Source organism: Dromaius novaehollandiae, chromosome 22, assembly GCF_036370855.1.
Source record: "Dromaius novaehollandiae isolate bDroNov1 chromosome 22, bDroNov1.hap1, whole genome shotgun sequence".
Lineage (NCBI taxonomy): Eukaryota > Metazoa > Chordata > Aves > Casuariiformes > Dromaiidae > Dromaius > Dromaius novaehollandiae.
Window position 1 is genome coordinate 9,659,458 of NC_088119.1, and position 20,307 is coordinate 9,679,764.

At 71.9% G+C, this 20,307-nt stretch overlaps 1 protein-coding gene across 5 annotated transcripts in view; it reads left to right on the forward strand.

Moving 5' to 3' along the window:
- Positions 1 to 3,078: 3,078 nt before the first annotated feature.
- Positions 3,079 to 20,307, forward strand: part of ARHGAP23 (Rho GTPase activating protein 23) — a 34,149-nt gene continuing 16,920 nt past the window's right edge. For 3 of the 5 annotated variants that reach the window (XM_064524668.1, XM_064524670.1, XM_064524672.1), the window contains exon 1: positions 7,097 to 7,284. In XM_064524668.1, the coding sequence (XP_064380738.1) occupies positions 7,234 to 7,284 (51 nt within the window). In that variant the 5' untranslated portion in view covers positions 7,097 to 7,233. Of the gene's footprint in view, positions 3,115 to 7,096; positions 7,285 to 15,761; positions 16,003 to 20,307 lie in introns of those variants that run through there. The other 2 variants (XM_064524669.1, XM_064524671.1) reach the window with 2 other exon arrangements.

Here is a 20,307-nt window from a genome sequence, read left to right on the forward strand (position 1 = left end):
GAGTGGGGGTTTGAAATAAAATGATTAGAAATTGTTCTCTGTGCTGTGTGTTGCCTCGAGCCGGGGGGCCTGGGGGGCTCAGCGCCTGCCTGGGGGGCTCTGCCCCTCGTGCCCATCCGTGCTGCTGCGGGACGGCGCGGTGCCAGCGCCGCGGGGGCACAAGGGCTGCTCTGCCCGGCTGGGGTCTTTCTCCCCTCTGGCTCTCGCATCCCTCCTCCAGCCTGGCCCCAGGGCTTCGCGCGCCCCTGCCCAGGATGCTGCCCGGGTCCCGGCTGCGGGAGCCACGTGCGCCGCTTCCCCCCGCTCCGCCGCTGCACCGAGCCGCTTCCGACGCCCCCGAGTTTGGCAGATCAAAGGCGGCGGATCGACAGAATGGGGCTGACGCAGGCGGCACGCGGCCCCCCCGGGCTGCTGTGTGCGGGTCCCGCGCTGCGCCGTGCCCCTCCATCCCTCCTCCTCCTCCTCTTCCTCCTCCTCCTGCTGCTGCAGGGAGCCGCGACGGCTGCTCGAGCAGGGGTGCGGAGCTGGCGGGGGGGGCTCCTGGCCCTGGCTGTCCCCACCAGAGCCAGCACCCATGGGGCAGGGGCCATGGGCCCCCAGACCCCTCCTGCCGTGGGTCGCGGCTCTGCCCCGCTGTCGCGGCCCGGGCCCGGCTGGCTGCGGGGACAAAGGGCCCCATTCATGCTGCCAGACGGCAGCTCCCGGCGGCCCTGCGCCAGCTGGGGCCCCCTCGAATTTTTCTTTGCGTGGCCAAGCCCGGGGCAAGGATGCCAGCGGCCCCCTCCCTCGCCCACCCTCGCTGTGCTGCGGTCAGCGCCGGGGCAGCGGCGGGGAGGGCGCGAGCCGGGGGCCAGCGATGCTGAGCAGCGTCGACGGCCGCGGGGGCCCCAGGACCGCGGCTGACCCCCGCCCGGCTCTGCTGCCATGGGTCCTGCAGCAAAGGGGGGGCAGAGCCTGGGGTGGGGGGGGCCTCAAAGAAGCAGGGTTTGGGGGCAGGAGGTGGCTCCTGGGATAGCTGGGGTGCTGGTGCCCGGCTCCATACTGCACCCCCCCCCCCATGGGGAATGGCCCCTGGGGGGGGGGGTAAAGCCCCCGCTTGCAGCGATGCTCCTGCATCGGGATGCAGCATGGAGCATCCTGCTTCGCCCGCCAAGCCCCCAGCACGGCCGAGCAGCAGCGCTGCCCGGGGACCCCCTCTCGCGTGCGGCCAGCGGGGGGGCCTCCCCGTGCAGAGGGGGGGCCTGGGGCAGGGCCTGCCCAGGGCAGGGCCCCCCCAGCGCCATAAAGCGCCTTTGTGCGCCGGCCGCTGCCTCGCCGCCCTGGAAAAGCCCCAACATGGCTGCGCTGCGCAGAGCTTATTTTTACCATCTCATTAGCATCAGAAAGCAGCAGATTTCCCCGTTTCCCGGCGCGGCTCGGAGCCCCCGGACAAAAGCCGCTTTCTTCTGGCGGCAGCCGCTGGCCCTGGCCCTGGCCCTGGCCCTGGCCCTGGCCCTGGCCCACGCGGGCTCGTGCCTGCGCCCCACGCAGTGTCCCCCCCCCCCCCGGGTCCCGCACCCCCGAGGGCTCCCAGGGGCGTCGAGGGGCTCCCGGCACCGCTGGGGCGGCCGCAAAGGCCCAGCCAGGCAGCGGCCCCCGGCCAGGGGAGCCCAGCTTGGGGGGTGGGCTGGGTCACCCTGCCCCTCCTCGCCCTCGGTCAGCCCTGGGCTGGGGGGGCGCAGGGCCGTGCAGGGGAAACTGAGGCACGGGGCAGCGCCAAGCTGTGCAAGGGAAACCGAGGCACGGCGTGGGGCGGGTTTGGGGCCGTGCGAGGGAAACCGAGGCACAGGGTGAGTTTGGAGCTGTGCAAGGGAAACCGAGGCACGGCGTGGGGCGGGTTTGGGGCCGTGCGAGGGAAACTGAGGCACAGGGTGAGTTTGGAGCTGTGCAAGGGAAACCGAGGCACGGCGTGGGGCGGGTTCGGAGCCGTGCGAGGGGGACGGCGGGCTGGCGGGGGCGGCGGGGCGCTGGCCTCTCCGCGCCTGGCACCGCACTGCCTCCGAGCTAATATTTACGGAGGCCGGAGGACTTGGCCGCGGCCCCGGGAGACGCCGCGGAGGGGCAGCGAGGCCGGCGCCGGCGGGAGGGAGGGCAGCAGTGGCCGGAGCCGGGCGCCCGCGTGCGTCGCCCGCCGGAGCAGGGACGGGGCTGCCGCTGCCCCCCACCCCTGGGTGCAGCAGGGACCGGGGAGCCTCCCCCCCCCGGCAAAGGGAGGGAGTGGGGCTGGGGTGGGGGATGGAGGGATGGAGGGATGGATGGATGGAGGAGGGTTAATGGATAAGGGATATATGGAAGGAAGGAAGGATGGAGGGGGGTGTTTTGATGGCTGGAAGGACTGTGGGAATGGATGGAGGGAGGATGGAGGGAGGGTGGGTGTGGACGGATGGAAGGATGGTGGGGGCAGGATGGATGGATGGGGAGAAGGTGGTGAGGATGGGTGGAAGGATGGATGGGGCAGAGATGAACAGATGAGTTTAAGGGGGGGCTATGGGTGGATAGGGGTCAGGATGGGTGTAAGGATGGAGGCAGGAGGAAGGATGGATGGAAAGATGGATGGATAGAGGGGGGAAGGATGGGTGTAAGGATGGAGGCAGGAGGAAGGATGGATGGAAAGATGGATGGATAGGGGGGGAAGGATGGGTGTAAGGATGGAGGGGGAAGAAAAGGATGGAGGAAGGGATGGAGGCAGAAAGGATGAGTGTGAGGATGGAGGGGAGAAAGGGAGGATGGAGGGAGGGATGGAGGCAGAAAGGACGGGTGCGAGGATGGAGGGGGGAGGAGGGCTGGGTGGAGGGGGGAGCCGGGGGCCGGCGGGGGCGGGGGCGGGGGCCGGGGGCGGCGGCGCCGCCGGGTGGGGCCGGGCCGGGCAGGGCCGGGCGCGGCCCCCTCCCGCCGCCGCCGCTCACATGACGCCGCTCCCGGGATGCGCCGGGCGGCGCCGGGCGTGGGCGGCGGCGAGCGGCGGCGGCGGCGGCAGCGGGGCCGCACCGGGGCGCGCCGGCACCGGCACCGGCACCGGCTCCGGTTCCGGCCCCGGCCCCGGCCCATGGCCCGCGGGCGGCACCCATGGAGCAGGTAGGCGCCGGGCAGGGTCGGGCCCCGCCGCCCCGGGCTGGGCGGGACGGGGATGGGCGCCGCGCCGGTCCCGGCGGGATGCGCGGGGGCTGCGGGCGCCCGGGAAAGCCTCGTACCGGCCCCCCCGCCTGGCGCCCCGGGATCCTCATCTGCCTCCCCAGGATCCCCCTCTTCTGCCCTGGACCCTGCCCACGCCGGGGTCCCCCCCGGCTCCCCGAGATCCTCCCTGGCCCCCGCCGCCCTGGCGTGTCCCGCCCGCCCCCCCGGTCCGCCCGGGCCCCCGCAGGGCGCAGAGCTGCCGGGGCCGCCGGCCCCGTGTCCCGGCCCTGCCCGTGGGACACCTGCGGCGGTGGCACCCGCACGGGGACCCTGCCAGCGCGCGGCCCCTGTGCTGCGGGTCCTGGTCCCAGTCCAGGTGGGTCCGGCAGGGGGGCAGCCCCACCGAGCCCCCCAGCACACACCCTTGCAGGCAGCTCCTGGGCACCCATGGGTGCATGCCCTGCCACCGCGTCAGCCACCAGCTCCGGCACCCGGGAGGCCGGTGGTGGCAGCGATGGGGAGGTCCCTGCCCTGCCACAGGTTTCCTTTGCAGCCGGGGCCGAGCGCTGATGCTGCCCCGACTCTGCGGCCCCCAGAAGGACCGGCCCTGCCCCGCTCGCAGAAGGGCTTTCCGCTCGGAAAGGGGTCGGCGCATCGCCGCAGGGCGCCGGCGGCGGGGTGGGGAGCGAGGCTGGGTGGGGGCTCGGGGGGCTGCGTCCGCTGGTCCTTCCTCGTCTCTGCCGTTTCCCAGCTGATGCCTCTGGGAGCCGTTCTGGCTTCTGTGCCGGCCGGCAGCCCCCGGGGGGGGCATCTGCTGGCACTTTCTGCCCCCCGGCTGCGTCGCTGGCCCGACGGGGCTTTCCCAGCCCGGCTCGCTGGGTGCGGCGGGTTTTATTCCCCGCGTGCCCCCCCGGCTCAGCATCGCCTTCCCTCGCTGCTGTGCGCCGAGGCGAGGGGGCTTCAGCATCCTCTGAGCTCCTCGGGCTCCACCATGGCGATGGTGTGGTTTCGGTGGCGATGGCGGGGTCTTGCTGTGCACTGGGGGGGACGTGTGATTATAAATACCCCCAGCCACAGGAAGGGCCTTGGCTGGGGGAGAGCGGGCGATGTGCACGGCAGGGAAGCGTGCGGAGCGGGGGAAGCGTGCAGGCGTGTGCATGGCATCGGCGAGCGCGTGCTAACGTACCGCCGGCCTGGCCGGACCCCAGGGAGCTCGCTGGCACCTGCCCCGTCGGGGCGGCGAAAGCCGGTGCGGGGTTCGTGTGTGATGCACCCGGCCCGGGTGCTGCCCCGCTGCGTGATCCCCCCGGGGTTGTGTTCACGAGGCCCCGCGGCCGGGGCGGCAGCACGGCTGCTCTCCCGCCGGGAAGCTCGCCGTCCGCGTGTCCAGCTGCAATGCAGAGGAGCCGCCGGGCGGGCGGGCGGCCCCGGCGCCTTCCCCGATGGCCCCGATTGGCGGCGGCGCCGCTGGAAGATGCCGCGTTCATTTTAGGCCGTGATGCCGAGCGGGCTGGCGCGCGGCTGGGCGACGGGAGCCCAGGGCCGGCCCTGGGGCCGCGATGCAGCGCGCGAGAGGCGCCCGGGCTCCCGTGGGATTTCGACCCCTCCCTGATGCGGGATGTGGATGCAGATCCGCGCAGGAGCCCCCGCCTCGCTCCCCGCCGGCGGCAAGCGGAGCCTCCCGCGGCGCCCCGGGAGGCCGTGCCGTGCCGGGAGCTGCCGCCCCGCTTCGCTTCCCCTCGATCCGCTTTTCCTCGGAGCGGCGCCCGGCCCCGGCGTTGGCCGCCCGGCGCTGTCTTGTTTATCCCGACACGGCAGCGGCCGGCGGGGAAGGAGGGGTTTGGGGCCGTAACCCTTTCCGTGCTCCGCCGGCGGCTCAAAATGGCTTCGCATGGCAGCGGCGGCGTTTGCGGCCCCCGGTGCGACGCGGCCCGGCCCCCCGTGCTGGCGCTCGGCGTGGGCTTTTCTTAGCGCTAGGCGGTAAAATTCGGCGAGGGTGGAGCAGCCCCGGCCCCGCGGCCCCCGCGGCTCTTTGTCTCCGGCACGCGCGGCTCCACTGCCGGAGCGGCAGCCCCGGGGCCGCTTTCGCTGCCGCTGCCTCTCCGGGCTCCGGCTGCCCGGCCGACGGGCTGGGGAGGGGGCGGCAGCCGAAGGGGCCAGCGAGCAGCGGGCCGAGCATCCGCCTCGGTGTTTTGGGGCCAGCACGGTGATTTTTGGAGATGCATCATTATTGAGCTGGGGGGGCGGAACAGGATGGGGGGGCAGGAAAAGCCGGGTGTCCCTGGGGGGGCAGCGAAGGGGGTCCTGGGGCTGGGATGAGCCTGGCGAGGAGACAAAGAGGGCCGGGATGGGCCGTGCAAAGAGGGTGGCCGGAGGGCCTGGTGGGCAGGGGGCTGAGGGGGGCCGGGGCCGGGGCCAGGGTGTGTGTCCGGCCGTGCCCCCACGGGTAGGAAATGTCCTGTCACTTGCATCCGACCGTTTGCTCCCTCCTGCGCCCAGCTGCTGCCAGGACGGATCCTGAGGCCGGGACGGATCCTGAGGCCGGGGCAGGGGAGCACGTGGGCCCTGCGCCGGCCCCGGGGGTCACCGCTCCCTTGGCCAGCGCGTCCCCCTCCCCTGCCAAACGCTCGCTCACGTCCCTGGGGGCTGGGACTGGCCTCTGTGCAGGGATCCACATGGATATCCTGGAAACACGAGCCGGAGCTGGGGTGCTGCGGCTCGCTGGCCGCCCCCAGGCTGGCTTTTGGCAGCCTTTGGCCTGGGTGGCCGGGCATCAGGCGCTTCCCGTATGGTCCCGGCCTGGAAAAGAAACCCCGCCGCATGCCCGTGTGCTGGGGCGGCCCCGCTTCGTGTCCCGTGGGGCGGCTCCGCCGGCGGCTTCCAGCATCCTTCCCACGGGACCGCGATGCCCCGGGATGCCGACGCTGTGACTTGTCTGTGGTCGCTTTGCTGTGGCGCATGAGCAGCGCCCGGAAAAGGCTGGTGCCGGCAGCCGGGATAACCCGGGGACCATCCGGAGGCGGGATCCGCCCGGCGCGAGCTCACGCGGGCGGCGAGAACGGCAGCTCCGCCGCGTCGCCGGCTCCCCGAGCTGGACGACAACGTCTCGGGCGTTTATTTTTGTCTGCTGTCACTGAGGTTTCATCAAGTGCCTGAAGGAAGTTGTTGTTGATATGGACTTTCTTAATTGTGTCATGGAAAACTCGTGGCAGACGTCCGTGTTTACGCTGCAGCCGCGCGGAGCAGCGTCTCGGGCTGCTCGCGGGACCCGCCGGCTCTCGCGCTCCGTCAGCGCCTCTGGGCCAGGCCCGTCCGTCCGTCCGCTTGGGCCGTTTTCGTGCCAGCTCTGTCCCGCTGTCCCCGTCCCTCTGCCCGCCGTGCCCGGCCCCGTCCGGCCGTCCTGCTGTTTCCCGTCCCTCTGCCTCGCCGTTTCCTTTCTCCGTCACTGTGTCAGCCTTTGTCCCGCGTCAGCCCCAGCCCGGGTGTTTCCCGTCCTCGCGTCCGCCTGTGCCAGTCCCTGCCGCTCCGTCGGTTCCCGGCCCTCTGCCCTGGCCCTTCCTGTCCGTGTGTCCGTCCGCGCGCTCCTCCTCCGGCCCCGCCGTCGCCTGTCCTCGGCCTCTCCCTGTCCTGTTGTCCTTGTCCCTCTGTCCTGACTTATCCCATCCTGGTCCCCGTGTGTCCCCTGCCTGTGCCAGTCCCGGGCCCCGTGTGGCCCCTGCTGCTCCCAGTCCCGGTCCTGGTGCCGGTTCGTCCCCTGCCCGGCCCCGGTCCCGGTGCGTCCCCCGTCCCGGCGCCCCGCCGGTGCCAGCCCCGCTCGCTGTGCCCGTCCCGGGGCCGGTGCCCCCCGCGCCAGCCCCGCTCGCCGCGGCCGCGTGTCCGGTCCCGGGGCCGGGCCGCCGCGGTCCCTCCCGTCGGGGCGGGTCCTGCCGCGCCCCGCCCGCCGCCGCCGCCCGGAGGAGGCGGAGCCGCAGCCGGGACCGGGGCCGGGGCCGCGGCCGGCGCAGCCCGCGCCGAGCCGAGCGCAGCCGCGCAGCACCGAGCCGCACCGGGCCGAGCCGGGCCGGGCCGAGCCGCGCCCCCATGAATGGCATCGCCTTCTGCCTGGTCGGGATCCCGCCGCCCAGCCCCGCGGTGAGAGGCGCTGCGGGGACCGGGGGCACCGGGGCCGGGAGGCACCGGGGAGGCTGCGGGCGCGGGGCGGTGGGGACTGGGGAGCACTGGGGACGTGGCGCAGCAAGGACTGGGGAGCGCTGGAGGGACTGGGGGATAGTGGAGGGGGTGGGGGAGCAGGGGTGAGGGATACTGGGGGCGCGGGGGAGCTGTGCCTGGGGGGTACTGGGGGAACTGGGAGACACTGGGGATGGGGGGCACCCGGGGTGGGATGGGGCAGGCGGAGGCGAGGCGGCCCCAGCTCTGCCGGGGGGAGCTGGCCCCGTGGCTCGGGGGGCACCGGATGGGCTGGCGGCCCGGGGGGATTTTGGGCACCGGGGTCCTGGTGGACGGGCTGGGGCCGCGGTGGGGCGGCAGCGGGGTGGCAGGCGCTCCGGCCCGGCCCCGGCGATCCCGGGCTCCTCGGGGGCCATCGGGACCTTGGAGGTAGTGCTGGGATGGGGGAGAGGCACCGCCGTCGGGGCTGGCGCTGGGGTCGGGGGCTGAGTGCAGGGTGTCGCACCCGGGCGCCCAGCGAGGGTGGCGTCAGGGCTGGCCAGGCCATGGTAGGCAACGCTGGCCGGACGCCCACGTGCCTTTCCTCCGAAGCTGCCAGCCGCCTCCGTCCTCCCGCAGGCTCCATCCAGGCTGCTCCGTCCTTATCAGCCTGCGGCTCCGCCTGGAGCACTTCCCGCGGGCCGGACCAGCCGGCACGTCGCGCAGGCAGCCGCGCTCTCCGCAAAAACATGCTTTTAGCTGCTCGGCTTTTGCAGCCTGCTCCTCTCCCGGTGCTCCGAGCCGGGCGCCCTGGCCGTGCCGGGGGCGGCGCGGGGTCCCCCGGGCGGGTTAGCCGGTATGGCGGCCGCGGCGGCCCGCTGGCACGCCGCCCGCTTGTCCCAGCGCTGGCTGCACGTCCTCGCCCCAGAGCTGAATTAGGCCTGTGTTCCTCCGTTCCTGGTTATTTGAACTCGGCCTCTGCGGCCCCGCGATGCCTCTAACGACCGGCCTCAGAGGATTAATTGGCGTGTGTGAAATGTCTCAGATATGAGAGCGCTGCCCGGCGCAGCGGCTCGGCATTAATCATGGTTTCTCGCTGGATTCCTCGGCGCTGACTCCCCATCGGCGCGTGCTGGGGCTTGGGATTTTCGGAGAGTTTTCGAGGCTCCTGAAATCTGCTCTTTCGTTCCGCGGTGTTTTTAGGGTTAGAGGGGCTGCGGTGCGAAAGCGTGCCCCGCCGGCGAGCGTGGGGCGGGGGATTTCGCCCTCGGAGGGAGGCCGGGAGGGACCTGCCGCCCTCTTCGAAGGCGCTTTGCAATCCCGCGGTGAAAGCGCAAATCCCGGGGGAACCGGAGCTGCATCGCCGGGGCTGCTCCCACCATGCCGGAGAGTCCCCCAGCGCGGGACTGCCACGTTCCCTGCGCGCAGGAGCTGCCCTGCGAGCCGAGCTTCTTGGGCTTTTGCTTTTTTTTCTTCCTGAACCCTGAACTTGAAAGACAGGAAAAGCTTGTGCTCGGGGTTCCTGCCGCAATCCGCGCTTGCAAGCGTGAAACCTGGCGCCGGGGCAGCGCCGGGCGTGCGGTGCTGCTCGCGGGGCCGGTGCCCTGGGCTCGCGGACGCCCCGCTGCTGCGGTTTGTAACCTTGAGCGTGCATCACCCGCCGCGGCCCGGCGCTGCTCTGCGGCCGCGGCGCTCCTATCTCGCCCTGCGTGTGAATGTCACCCTGTCACCTCTCCTCAGATTGGGGTGATTTTTTTTTTTAGTGGACTAAAAGACCGTAAGGGGCGGCGCTGGCCGGGTGCGGAGGCTCCTCTCGGGCGCTCGTGCTGCAAGAGCGGGAGCTGCGGGCTGGTGCGGCCGGGTCCCGCGCGCTGCTCCTGCCCCGTCTCCGTCCCCTCCGGCTCACGCAAGGAGCTGCCAGCTGCCAAGGAGCGAAACGGCCGGGGGAATCGTCGTGGGCAGCTGCCGAACCTCTAGGATGGGCTTTAATTCTCATTAAAGGAAGAAAAAAAGATCAGGTTTCAAGTTGGTGCCATCCCATTAATAAACCAGGTTTGTCTTTAGCAGGCAGCAAGACCTGATTTTAAAAAGAAATGGAGATAGATGACCTATTTTAAGCACCCAAGTTGGAAAATATCGACCTGGCTCCCTCTCGGCCGCCGGCCCTGCGAGCTGGGCTGGGCCACGGGCTCGGCCAAGCCGGCCGGCTGGTTTGCAGGGCGCCCCGGGGTGCAAAGCACGGCGGCGGCTTTCAACTTGCCACCGTCCTCCCAGCAGCTCCCTGACGTCTCAGTCGTTCGCACGGAGCATCCGGAGGGACCGCGTCCCTTGCCGAGGCCGGCTGTGCCTCCCCGCCGGCAGCGCTGCGGCGAGCGCCTCGGGGCTTTGGCTGCTGCCTGGCGTCGCGTCGCGAGAGCCGGTGGCGGAGACTCGGTTGGGCCGGTTGCTGCCGCGGTGCCGGTGGGAATCGGGAGCGGTGCTGGGGGAGAGCTCGTCCCCCTGCGCCCGGCCGCCGGACGTGCCGGGCTCCTGGCCGCCGGGCCACGCGTCCGGCAGGTTTTTCTGCGCGATGCAAAACGCTGCGGCTCTCCGGGCCGAGCAGCTGATGCAATTTAGTTTCCTGAGGTTGGAGGACGCTGGAACGGGAGAGGCGGTTCAGCAGGAAGGTGGGATGAGTCGGTCCGGCTCCAGCCACGTTGGTGCACGTGGGACGGCGCCGCGGTCGCTGGGCCCGTGGGGCCGAGCCCTGGGAGAGCCGCTGGGGTTACGGACGCTACGCGGCAGCGCGTCTCCCCCCGGCCGGGCTGCTGCGGGCAGGGAGGGCTCCGGGCTGCTCGAAGGGCTGAGCAAGGGGAAAATGTGATCTGGGAGCTGGAGAGCCGTGCGGGCGGCCAGGCCGCCGAGCCTCCCCGGGGAAAGGAGCGGAAACCAGCTCCTGAGTCATCAGAAAGTAGCCAAAATGAGGCAAAGTAGCCAAAACGAAGCACCGGTGACTGCGCTGCTGGGCGCAGTCCTGCTCGTGGCCCTGGGACGGGGATGCAGCAGCACTTCGCTGCCTCGCAAACCTGTCGCAGCGGGAGGGGGCAAGACGGGCTGGGCCCGGGCTGCATCCGCGTGCACGGAGCAGCGAGGCGCGACGGGTGCACGAGGACGCCGGGGGCTGCGGGCAGCCCCTCGCCGGGCCCCCGGCCTCGAGCCGGGCAGGGGATGGAAGTCGCGGGCAGCCTTCCCCTGACCTCGCCGGGTAGGATTTTCCGCCGTGGACAAATGGGAGCAAGGTGCCTCTCGGAGCCGCCAGAGGAAATGGCTCATTGTTAGCCCCACTGGAAAAAAAAAAAAAGACCCAAAAAATTACAATAATGAGGCCAGCTTCTATTTGCGGGTTTCCATGGGAAAAACAGGAAACGGAATCCTGTTACTTTTCTAGGGCTCGCTGCCGATAACGCCGTTTTTAGGACGGCGCGGGGAGCGAGGAGGAGGAGCTGGGGCAGAAGGCAGCCCCGCCAGCACGCCGGCTTCCTCCGCCGCTCGAAGGCCTCGGCCCGGTTCCCCCTCGGCCCGGCACCTCCGCAGCGGCGGGGAGGGATGCGCTGGCCGGGGCTGCCGGTGCCGCCCGGTGCTGCTGGGGACCCGGCGGCCGTAAATCACCGCGTTTCACTGCGCTCGCGGGCCGGGGAGCAGCGCCAGGCGATGAAGACGGTCGTTTAAAATTGCCGCCGCCGCTTTGCGGGTTGCACAGGGGAGAGCCGGGTGCGGGGGCACCAGGAGAGCTGCCGGGAGCCGCAGGGGTCCCGGGGGGCCGTTTCCCTCCTCGTCGTCGCTCTGCCCCTGGCGGCACCGGGCTGCTCCGCGGGCTGGCGGTGCGGAAAGGTCGGGAAAGGGGATGAGGCTCCTAGGCCACATTCCTGAATTTCTCCTGCCGTCGTGCCAGGGATGCCGGGGGCTGGAGCCCTCCGAGGCTGCTGCTTTGAAGCCGGGAAGCGATGGAAGCGCAGCCGAATCGGAGCCGACATTGGCCGCGCGGCGGCTGCCAGGGCCGAGATTAGTTTGGTCGTGATGCAAACGAGAGGGGAAAGGAGCCAAGCGGGAACCCAGCGCCGGCTGACGAAAGGGCTCCGGAGGAGACGCTGTCAAGATAAAAGTTTGTGTTGGGAAGGAGCGCAGCGATTTCCTTCCCCGCGTTAACACCCAAACCGGAGCTGAAAGAATGTCAGAAATCCAGTTTGCGGCTCCTTTTCACCGCTCGGCTCGGTGGCGCCCGGGCCGCCTCCTGCCCTGCCGTGCTTCCTGCGGAGCGGAGCCCGGCCAAGCGCCGCCTGCTCCTAACGCCGGCTCCTCGGGCCAGGGCCGCTCCGGAGAGGCCCCCGTGTCTCTCGCGGCACCTCGACCCCGTCCCCTCTGTGCATCCCCCTCCTCGGGGCGGGATGAGCGGCTGGGAGCAGTCGTGCCTGGGCTCGGACGCGGCACCCGGCGCTGCCGGCACCAGGTTTTCCTGGGAGACTTCGGCATGGTTTCCCTTGGGCTCTGCATCACCAAAGTGCTTCCTTTCCTTCCCGGTGCTCCCACTTCCAGGTCGGATGCGCCTGCTCCCGTTGCGCCCCGTGCCGGGCCGCGGGAATGCCGGCTGCTCGAGGCCAAGGGGCGCAACGGGAGGGAAGGGCACGCGCCGGCCGGGTGCGAGCAGGCCGGCGTTCCCCAAATCCCCGCTGAGCCGCAAAGCTCCTCGGCCGCAGTTGGGGTTAAAGAGAATTAAATCGCTTTCTCCGGCGGGACGCTAATCTGCCGGGCTGCGGCACGGCCGGGCGGCTGCTCCTGCGGGCGCTCACCTGCGTCGTCCCGCTGCGGCAGCCCCGGAGCCCCGCCGGCTCGCGGGGGGCTCCCCCCTGCCAGCCCCCTCCCGCTGCATCCCTGCTCCCGGCCGGAGCACCCCGGCTCCCTGCTGCCGCCTCCCCAATGCCGCCGGAGCTGGGCCAGGCCGGGCTCCGTGCTCGCCTGCCTCCAGCCGCGGGACCCGCCGCAGGTGGGAGCACAGAGACGCTTTTCCATATAAGGGCTGAAAATCGGTTATTGTCTCAACACAGCTCTCTCTTCCCCGAAAATCCTATTAAAACCTCATTTTTCTGACCCTAATCTCGGCTCGCCGCGCGGGAGGGATTAGCGTTTGCCCTGCGCTTCCTCCCGCTCTCTGCCGGAGCGATGCTCCGTGCCGCGGCGGGGGGCGATGCCGTGGGTCCGGGAGCTGCCGGGGCAGCGAGACATTGCCTGGGCAGCACGCGGCCATCCCCCCGGCATCGGGGCAGCAGCGTCCTCCCCGCCTGCGCCGTCCCGCAAGGCTCCGAGGGGCCTCCCGCCCCGGCGGCTCTGCGTTTTGGGGTGGATTTTAGGCGCTGGGTGATGGGGGCAGTAGGAAGGACCCCCGGCAGGATTTGCTGCTCCGCGGCGGGGGAACGAAGCGGGGGGGTTAACTGCGGCCGGGGGCCGGGACCCCGCGCTCAGCCGGTGCTGGGCGAGGGGGGCGGCGCGGGCCGAGCCGGCACGCCGTGGCAGTGTCAGGGCCGGCAGCTGTCCGTCCCTCTGTCCTTTATTCTTCCCCGGAGCGTGACGTTATCGGTGCCAGGGGTTAGCAGTGGTCACGCTGGCAGGGCCCGGCCGCAGCTGGCGCGGTGGATATCGCTTGGAGGAGCCGGAGCCGGAGCCGGCAGAGGGCTCTGCCGGCTGCCCACGGCACGGTGCGCGGCGCGGCGGTGCATGCCGGGAGCCCGCGCCGTCCCCCCTTGCCCCTGTTTGCTGTATATTTAGGACGCTCCTGTGCGAAAACAGCAGCGTGCTGGACGGCGTCCAGGCGCGCTCGCGTTCCTGGGGGGGGGAAGCTGCCCGGTGCTGCCGCCTGACCCCGCGGGAGAAGCAGCACCGGGGCCCCGTCCGGCACCCTCGTTCGTGCAAAATGCCCCAAATCCTGCGCCCAGCACTGGGGGCAAGGGACCCCCCCCAGTGCCAGCCCCGTGTGAGGAGTCGCGTTGTGTTTGCCGGTCCGGTTCCTGCCCCTTGGCTCCACATGAGCGGAGGTGGCAGGATCGGACCCTCGCTCTGCGCTGGCCCCGGGGCGGCCGGGCTGCTGACACGCACGGAGGGGGAGCGGCCCCTCTTTTGGACTGTATTTTTAATTTCCAAATATGGGGAGAGCACTGGGCACTGGGAAACCCCCCTGCTTGCCCCCCAGCTGGAAGGCAGCCGGGGTTGCGCGCCGCTTTCCCCCTCTCTGTGTGGCTTTAGCGGGTGGTGCAAAGCGGAGCCCCCGCCCCGGCCGCCGCTCGGCACCGACAGCTGCGCCCCGGCCTGTCCCGCTGCTCCGGCTCGGCGGCTCTGCCTGCCGGGACACGCCGGGGCGACCTCACGCACCGCCTGTCCCCGTCCCCGGGGGTGTGGGGTGGTCCCGGCGGGGCGGCTGCCGCGGGAGACCCCGGTGCGTGCACCGCCGTGACGCCCGCCCGGCCCCGCTGCGGGGGGGTGGGGAGGAAGGAAACAGCGGAGATTTGTCTCCCATGTTTCCTCTTCCCATTTTTCCCTCCCGGGCCTGCTGGGAGGGGACGGGGCACGCTGGGGGGTTTCAGGCGGGTCCCTGGGGACACGGCTGCCACCGAGCCAATCCAACCGGCCCCCCCCCGGGCTCGGGGCAGGCCCTGGGGCCATTTTGGGGCAGGGACGTGGCAGCCCGGCAAGGGCAGACGCTGGGGACGTGCCGGAGACCGCTGCACTGCCCCGGTGCCTCCGGGACCGCAGCGCTGGCGTGCGGGGGTCCGTGCCGAGCCGCAGCGGGGGACCGTCCCCTCGTTTGGGTTTGGCATGTGTTTGGGACCCCATCGGCCGTCCCCCGTCCGCCGGCTGGTGTCAGCCCAGCTGGCGGCTGTGGGAAGCACGGGGAGCGGTGGGGGCTGGGGGGCCTGGGGGGCCGGCTGCCCCACTTTGATCGTGGCGGGGGGGGTAGAGGCCAGGGGGCTGGGTCCGTGGAGGGCTGCGCCCCCGGCCCCTGGACGAGGGCTGCAATCCCAGCAATGCCTGGCATTTCCCCGGAGCGGCCGCACATGCCTCTCCTCGGCCTCCAGAATGGCAGGAATGCTGCGCGGGAGCCGCTGGTGCGGGGCCGCGGCACGGTGCTGGGAGAGCGGCCGCCGGCACCCGGGACCCGGCCGAGCCCCCCTGCCCCATTTCGGGCCCCTCTGCCAGCCTGCGGGGAGGCCGAGCCCCCAATCCCCTGCCCGGAGGCTCCTGGCGTGTCTCCCGGGCCTTCAGCGCCCCTCTTCCTCCTCCTCGCCGCCCCACTGTGCGCCGGCTCTCCCTGCGCCTCGCTGCGACGTGTGGGCTCGCCCCACGCAGCCACGGGGACGGGGACGGGGACGGGGACATGTCTGGCGTGGGGCTGCTCCGCCACCCCGCGGGACCCGCAGCCAGACGGAGGGCAGCGAAGCGGGGCCGGTGCGGGGCGGCTGGCGGCACGGGGACGCCGCGGGGAGGGCCACGGAGCCAGGCCAGGGCTCCCGGGTGTGGCAGAGGGGTGGGAAGGCTCTTGGGGCAAACGTCCTCGGAGCAACCTCCCTTTGCAGCAGCCCCCGAGTGGCTGGGGGGCTGCATCCGTCCCCGGGGGCTGCGTCTGTCCCCATGGGGCTGTGTCTGTCCCCGGGGGCTGCGTCCGTCCCCATGGGCTGCGTCCGTCCCCGGGGGCTGCGTCCGTCCCCAGTGGGGCCAGGATACGTGTCTCTGCCGCGAGGCCCTTGCCGGGTGCCGGAGCTGCCATTCAGCTTGGAAGGAGGCCACGGGGAGGGAGAGGGGACGGGGGGGCTCTCGGACCCCCGTTTCTCTCCGAAGGGTTCCCGTTACGGAGGGCCTGGCGGTGGCTCGTCTCCCCGCTTCGCGACCGAGGAAGGGGAGCTGCCCGGGCGTCAGAGCCGGCGGGGGCACCCCGGCCCTGCCTCCCTCGCCGCTGCCCTTCCCGGGCATCTCCCGTGCCCGGCGAGCGGCGGGCGCTGCCCTCCGGAAAGCCGGCGGCGGCAGGAAGGAAGAGGCCGGCAGGGAGGGACGGGAGGAAGCGGGGACGGTCGGATGCTGCCTGGGGCGAGAGAGGAAAAGGGGAGGGGGGGTGTAAAAAAAAAAAAAAAAAAGGGAAAGTACGGGCGAAGTGAGGCTGCGGGCGGCGGGGCCGGGGCCGCCCCACGCGGCGCGGGGGGGGCGATGGGCTGGGCGCGCCGAGCGCTGCCGGCGGCGCGGCGCAGCGGAGCCCGGTGCAGCGGAGCGGAGCGGAGCGGAGCGGCGGCTCCGCCGGGCAGCGGCTCCGCGCATCGTCCCGGCCATGCGAGGCGGCGGCGGCGGCGGCCCCAGCGCGCTTCTTGCTGAAGTCGGGGGAAGAAGCGAGCGGGGCGGGCGGCGAGCATGGTGGAAGAAGGCGCCGGCTCGGGGGCCCGGGGGCCCCGCGGGGCTCCGCGGCCGCCGCCGGGCCCCGGGGCCGTGTCGGTGGTCGGCAGGGCGCTGTGGAGCGTGGAGCGGGCCGGCAAGGGCCGGCGCTTCGAGCGGGCCGTCGGCGTGGACTGCAGCTCGCCCGAGCCGCGCTGCATCTGGCTGAGCAGCCTGTGCCGCGCCGGGGCGGCCGCCGAGCGCCCGCGGCCCCGCGCCGCCCCGGCCCCGCAGCGGAGCCGCGCCGGGCGCCGCCGGGTGAGACACGCGGGGGGGGCGCGCTGCCGTCGGGGCTCCCCTTCCCCGGGGTTTGGCCCGGCTGTTTTGCCCCGCTCCGCGGTGGGGGGGTCTGGGGGGGCCGCGGGACCGCTCCCGTGTCGGGCTGGTGGGGGCGGCGGGGGGGAGCTGCCCGCCCGGCTGGTGCCCGGCGTGGGGTGCTCGCCCGCCCCGCGTCGCGGCCGGCAGCCCGGTGTCAGGCTGCTTGGAAAACCGCGGTGGGGAGAGGGCGAAGCGCTGCGCTGGCCCCCCTGGGGTCATGGCGAAGCGCGGGACCCGCGATGAGCTGGGGGGTCCGGCTGCTCCGGACGCCTGGGCCCGCGCTTCGCCGGCCGGCGGCGGTGAGTCAGGGCGGGCAGCGTGCCCAGCGCCGAGCTGTCGCAGCGGCTTGCCCAAACGCTTATTGCGATGGGACGCGGTGCGTGTCCTGCTGCAAACAAAACCGGGCGGCATCGCGGAGTGGTTCAGCGCCGGGGGCTGCTGTGCCCGGACTCCTGGGTCCTGCTGCTGCCGCCGGGCGGAGGGAGGGTCGGTATTGCTTGGGCTCTGCTTTTGCTGAGTTTCGAGCGGTTCGTGCGCGAGGGGGGCAGCGAGTCCCCCGGCTGCCCCGTCCCTGCGCACGGGGCTGACCTGCTCCGGGGGGGGCCGTGCCCCTGCCGAGGCGGCTGCGTTTTGGGGGGCCGCGTTAACGAGGGGACGCAGCTGGCCGGAGCGCGCCGGCTTGGGGCTGTGGTTTAAAGAAAGCCGAAAAGCAGGGAGATAACTGGCTCCCCGCGGGGAGAGGGGCCGGGGAGCTGGAGCAAATGGCGAAGATGACAAATCGGGTGTCAGCCGGCGGCGGTCCCTGCTGCTTCGGGGGGCAGGTGGGCGGCTGGAGGCTGCTTTATTCCAGGCGCGCGGGAGGCTGCGGCCAGCACCGCGGGGTCTCGCACGAGCCCGTAGCCGGGGCTTCCCAGCCCGAAGGTCTCCGAGCCGGGGTGGGCGGGAGGGAGGGGAGGCGCGGCGAGGCGAGACCCGTCCCGGCGCCGGCCGTGCTTGTCCACCGCCTTGCGCTGCCTCTTCTGCGTCTTCGCAGCAGGCGACTCTCTGCGTCGGGCTGCGAACGGGGCCGAGAGGACAAAGGGGAGCTGGGAAGCGGAGGAGGAAAGACGCCACGTGATAGGGACTGGCGAGGCCAAAAATCCCCAAGGGGGGCTGCGGAGCGGGTTAGAGCGAGCGGGGTGGCGTGGGGGTGTGCTCGTGCCGCGGCCGCAGCCAGGGCGGCGTTGGTCCTCGGCGCCAGGCTTGTGGCAGCGATTCCCTAAGGGATGGGAGCGTGTTTCCGTGCGAGCCCTTCCTCCGCTGGGCGACAGCGGCCCTGGGATGGGAAGCGCCCAGGCGGAGCAGCCTGGGAGGTTTTGTTTTTAATGCAAGTGTCTCCGCAGCCCTCCTGCAGCCCCTCCGCGGGCTGGTGGGGTTGCAGGGTGGGGACGCGGGTGGCTGGGACCTGCTCGGGCACCCGCAGCATCTGCCAGCCCGGTCCCATCCGGCTGCGGTGACGTTCCCTGCCGGGTGTCGTGCCAGGCAGTGCGGGGGACACGGCTGCCCATGGGGGTCCCAGGGGCCCCCAGGCTGCTGCTGCAGCAGGTGCTGCTGGCGCTAAGTGCTCCGTAATGGCACGGCGGGGCCACGTCCCCGGGCACTGCGCAGCTCCAGCGTGCCTGTGACGTGGGGACAGGCACCGCAGCGCACCGGGGCCGCGGGCCGGTGCCGCCGCGGAGAGCGGGGCTGGTGTCTCTGCCGTCGCCACCCTCTCCGAGGCTTGTCGGTGCTGGTTAAAATCAGCAGGGCACATTCAGCTGTCAGCTTAAAAATAATCCAGCGCGCCGGCGGCCCAGACAATGGAGAGTGTGGATGGGGAGAGGCGCCGCGCCGCGCTGGGACGCACGTGGCCCGGGGCAAAGCACCCCGCCGGCACGTGGGCTCCCGTGTGCCACCCCACGCGGGTCCCCTGCCCCAGCCAGGGCGGTGCAGGGAGGGCCAGGGGCCGCGGCGCGCTCGGGGGCGTGGGAGACGGGTTCGCAGGGAGCTTTGCCCACTGCCTTGTCCCTGCATGCCCCTGCGCTGCTGGTCCCCAGCCGTCCCCAGGGATGCAGGACCGGGGTCGGTGCCCACAGGCAGCCGGATCGGTGGGATGTCCGCGGCTTGGGGAGGAAGGACGGGGCTGTGCTGGGGGTCAGGGGTCTCTCTGCAGCTGGACTGGCTTTTTGTGCTTGCCTCCGTGGTGGAAAGCGAGGGCTCGGGGCATCGCAGCACCCCGCGGGGCGGCCTGGGCGCCCGAAGCTGCCCCCTCACACCCGCTCTGCTGTCACGGGATGAAGCAAAGCCTCCAAGTTTCCCGACAGCTCCTGATGCAAATCACTCCCCCGGGCCCGAGTTTCCTGGGCTGCGAGTCCTGCTTCCAGAAAATGGCTGTGCTAGAGCAGGAGAAGATGGTGGGTTTGCTCCCACGGGGCCGGGAGAGGCAGCGTGCCCGTGGGTGCTGGGGCGATGCCCACGCTGTGCGGCTCGGTGCTCGGGGCTGCAGCGCCCGGCCCAGCGCTCGCGTCCACCCTCGGCAGCAAAAAGGCCCGCTCAGCACGGGGAGACAAAGGCTTTTTGTGCCCTGGCCCTTTGTGCCTCCCTCCTCTCCTCCCCGCCCGCCTCTCCCTGGTTTTCGCCTCGTCGCTCCCTCTTTCATCGCGTCACCTTCCCCTGCTGCCCTCCCTGGCGCCCGCGGCCCAGGGGAGACGGTGGCTGAATTTTAACGCCCTCGGCCCCAGGACGGGCTGCACTCGCTGCCGGGCACCGGGAATATCGACAAAGCCGTGAGCAGGGAAGGAAAAGGCGCTCGGAAGGGACCCCGGGTCGCTCCGTCCCCACGGGGCTGTCGGCTCGCTGAGCCTCTGCCGCGGGCAAGCCCGGCCCGCCGTGCCCTGCCCGTCCTTGCCCCCTCCCCGAGCGCCCGTTTCTCTGGTTGTAACTGAGCCTTGTGCTGCGGGACGGTGACGGGCCCCGGCGGTCCCTTCCGCCACTGGGAAGCGGCTGCCGTGGCACTTCGCAGCCCGGCTGACGTGCTGCCAGCTGTGCCGCCAGCTGTGCACCAATGGGGGGGGGATGCTGCAGAGAGCGGTGACCCCCTGCCAGCACCCTGCAAACTTGGGCTTTCTGCCCCGCTGTGGGGCGGCTGCGGGCAGATGTTGGGGCGCAGCCAGATGTGCATGACCTGGCGGCACCCCTTTGCCCCGGTGCCGATGGGGACGGAGGGGAGGGATCGGGCTCCCCTGGGCCCATGCGGCGCTTTTGGATGCCTCGTTGCTGTCTGGTTTATTAAAGCCCAGGTACGTGAATCCCTTGCAAACATCGACGGGGATCTCGTGACTTTGGTTGCTGTGTCCCGCCTTATCCAAGCGGATATGCGCCGCCCCTGCAACCCGCTCGTGCCCTGTTGTCTGCCCGGTGCCGACCGTGCGCGGGAGCGTGCCGGGGCCGCGCCGCCGAGCAGGGTCCCTCTGGGCCCATCTGCCGACGTTCGTTCTGCGGGTGCCCGGGGGATGCTGCCGGGCGACTTGTCTCGGCTTTGTCTGGCGGCAGCTTTTCCCAGCCGCCAGTGCCACGGGGTTATCTCGCAGGCGCAGCCGCGTCGGATATTCCCCGCTTGCTCCGGCTGGCTGGATCCCGTCTGCGGGGCTTCCCTGGGCCACTGCCGAGCGGCTCCGGGATGGCGTGCTGGGGGCTCAGCTGTGCCGGGGGCGAGAGGCTGGTTCCTGCAGGAAGGGAGTGAGGAGGAGGAAGAGGCGGCTCAGCCCCAGGGCGCTGAGCAGCAGGATCCACTCCAGGAAGCGTCCGGTGCCAGGGCCCAAAATGGTGCCAGGGCCCTGCCCTTTCTCTGGAAAGCATTCCTGCACCTTCCAGCCAGCTGCGTCCCGAGAGGCCGCTTTCCGGCTTGCCTGCGGTCGCTCCCGTTGTTACCGTGGCACAGGACTGGCAGGAGCCCTTTTGTCCGCGCTGCCCTGGCTCCTCCGGCTGCGCCGCCCCCCCCGGCTCTCCTCCTCGCTCGCTCCTGGATCCCGTTCAAACCCCCCTCCCTGCGCAGGGCGCTGGGTCCGGCCATCTCCCGGCCCTTCCCTCGCTCCGGCCTTCGCCGGCGCCATCCCACAGGCTCGCGCGTGCCGGGAGCCCGCAGCCGAGCAGGGCGAGCGGCCGCCGTGTCCCCACGGATGGACCCGCCGTGGATGCACGGCATGGCTGCGCTGGCCGAGCGCTGGC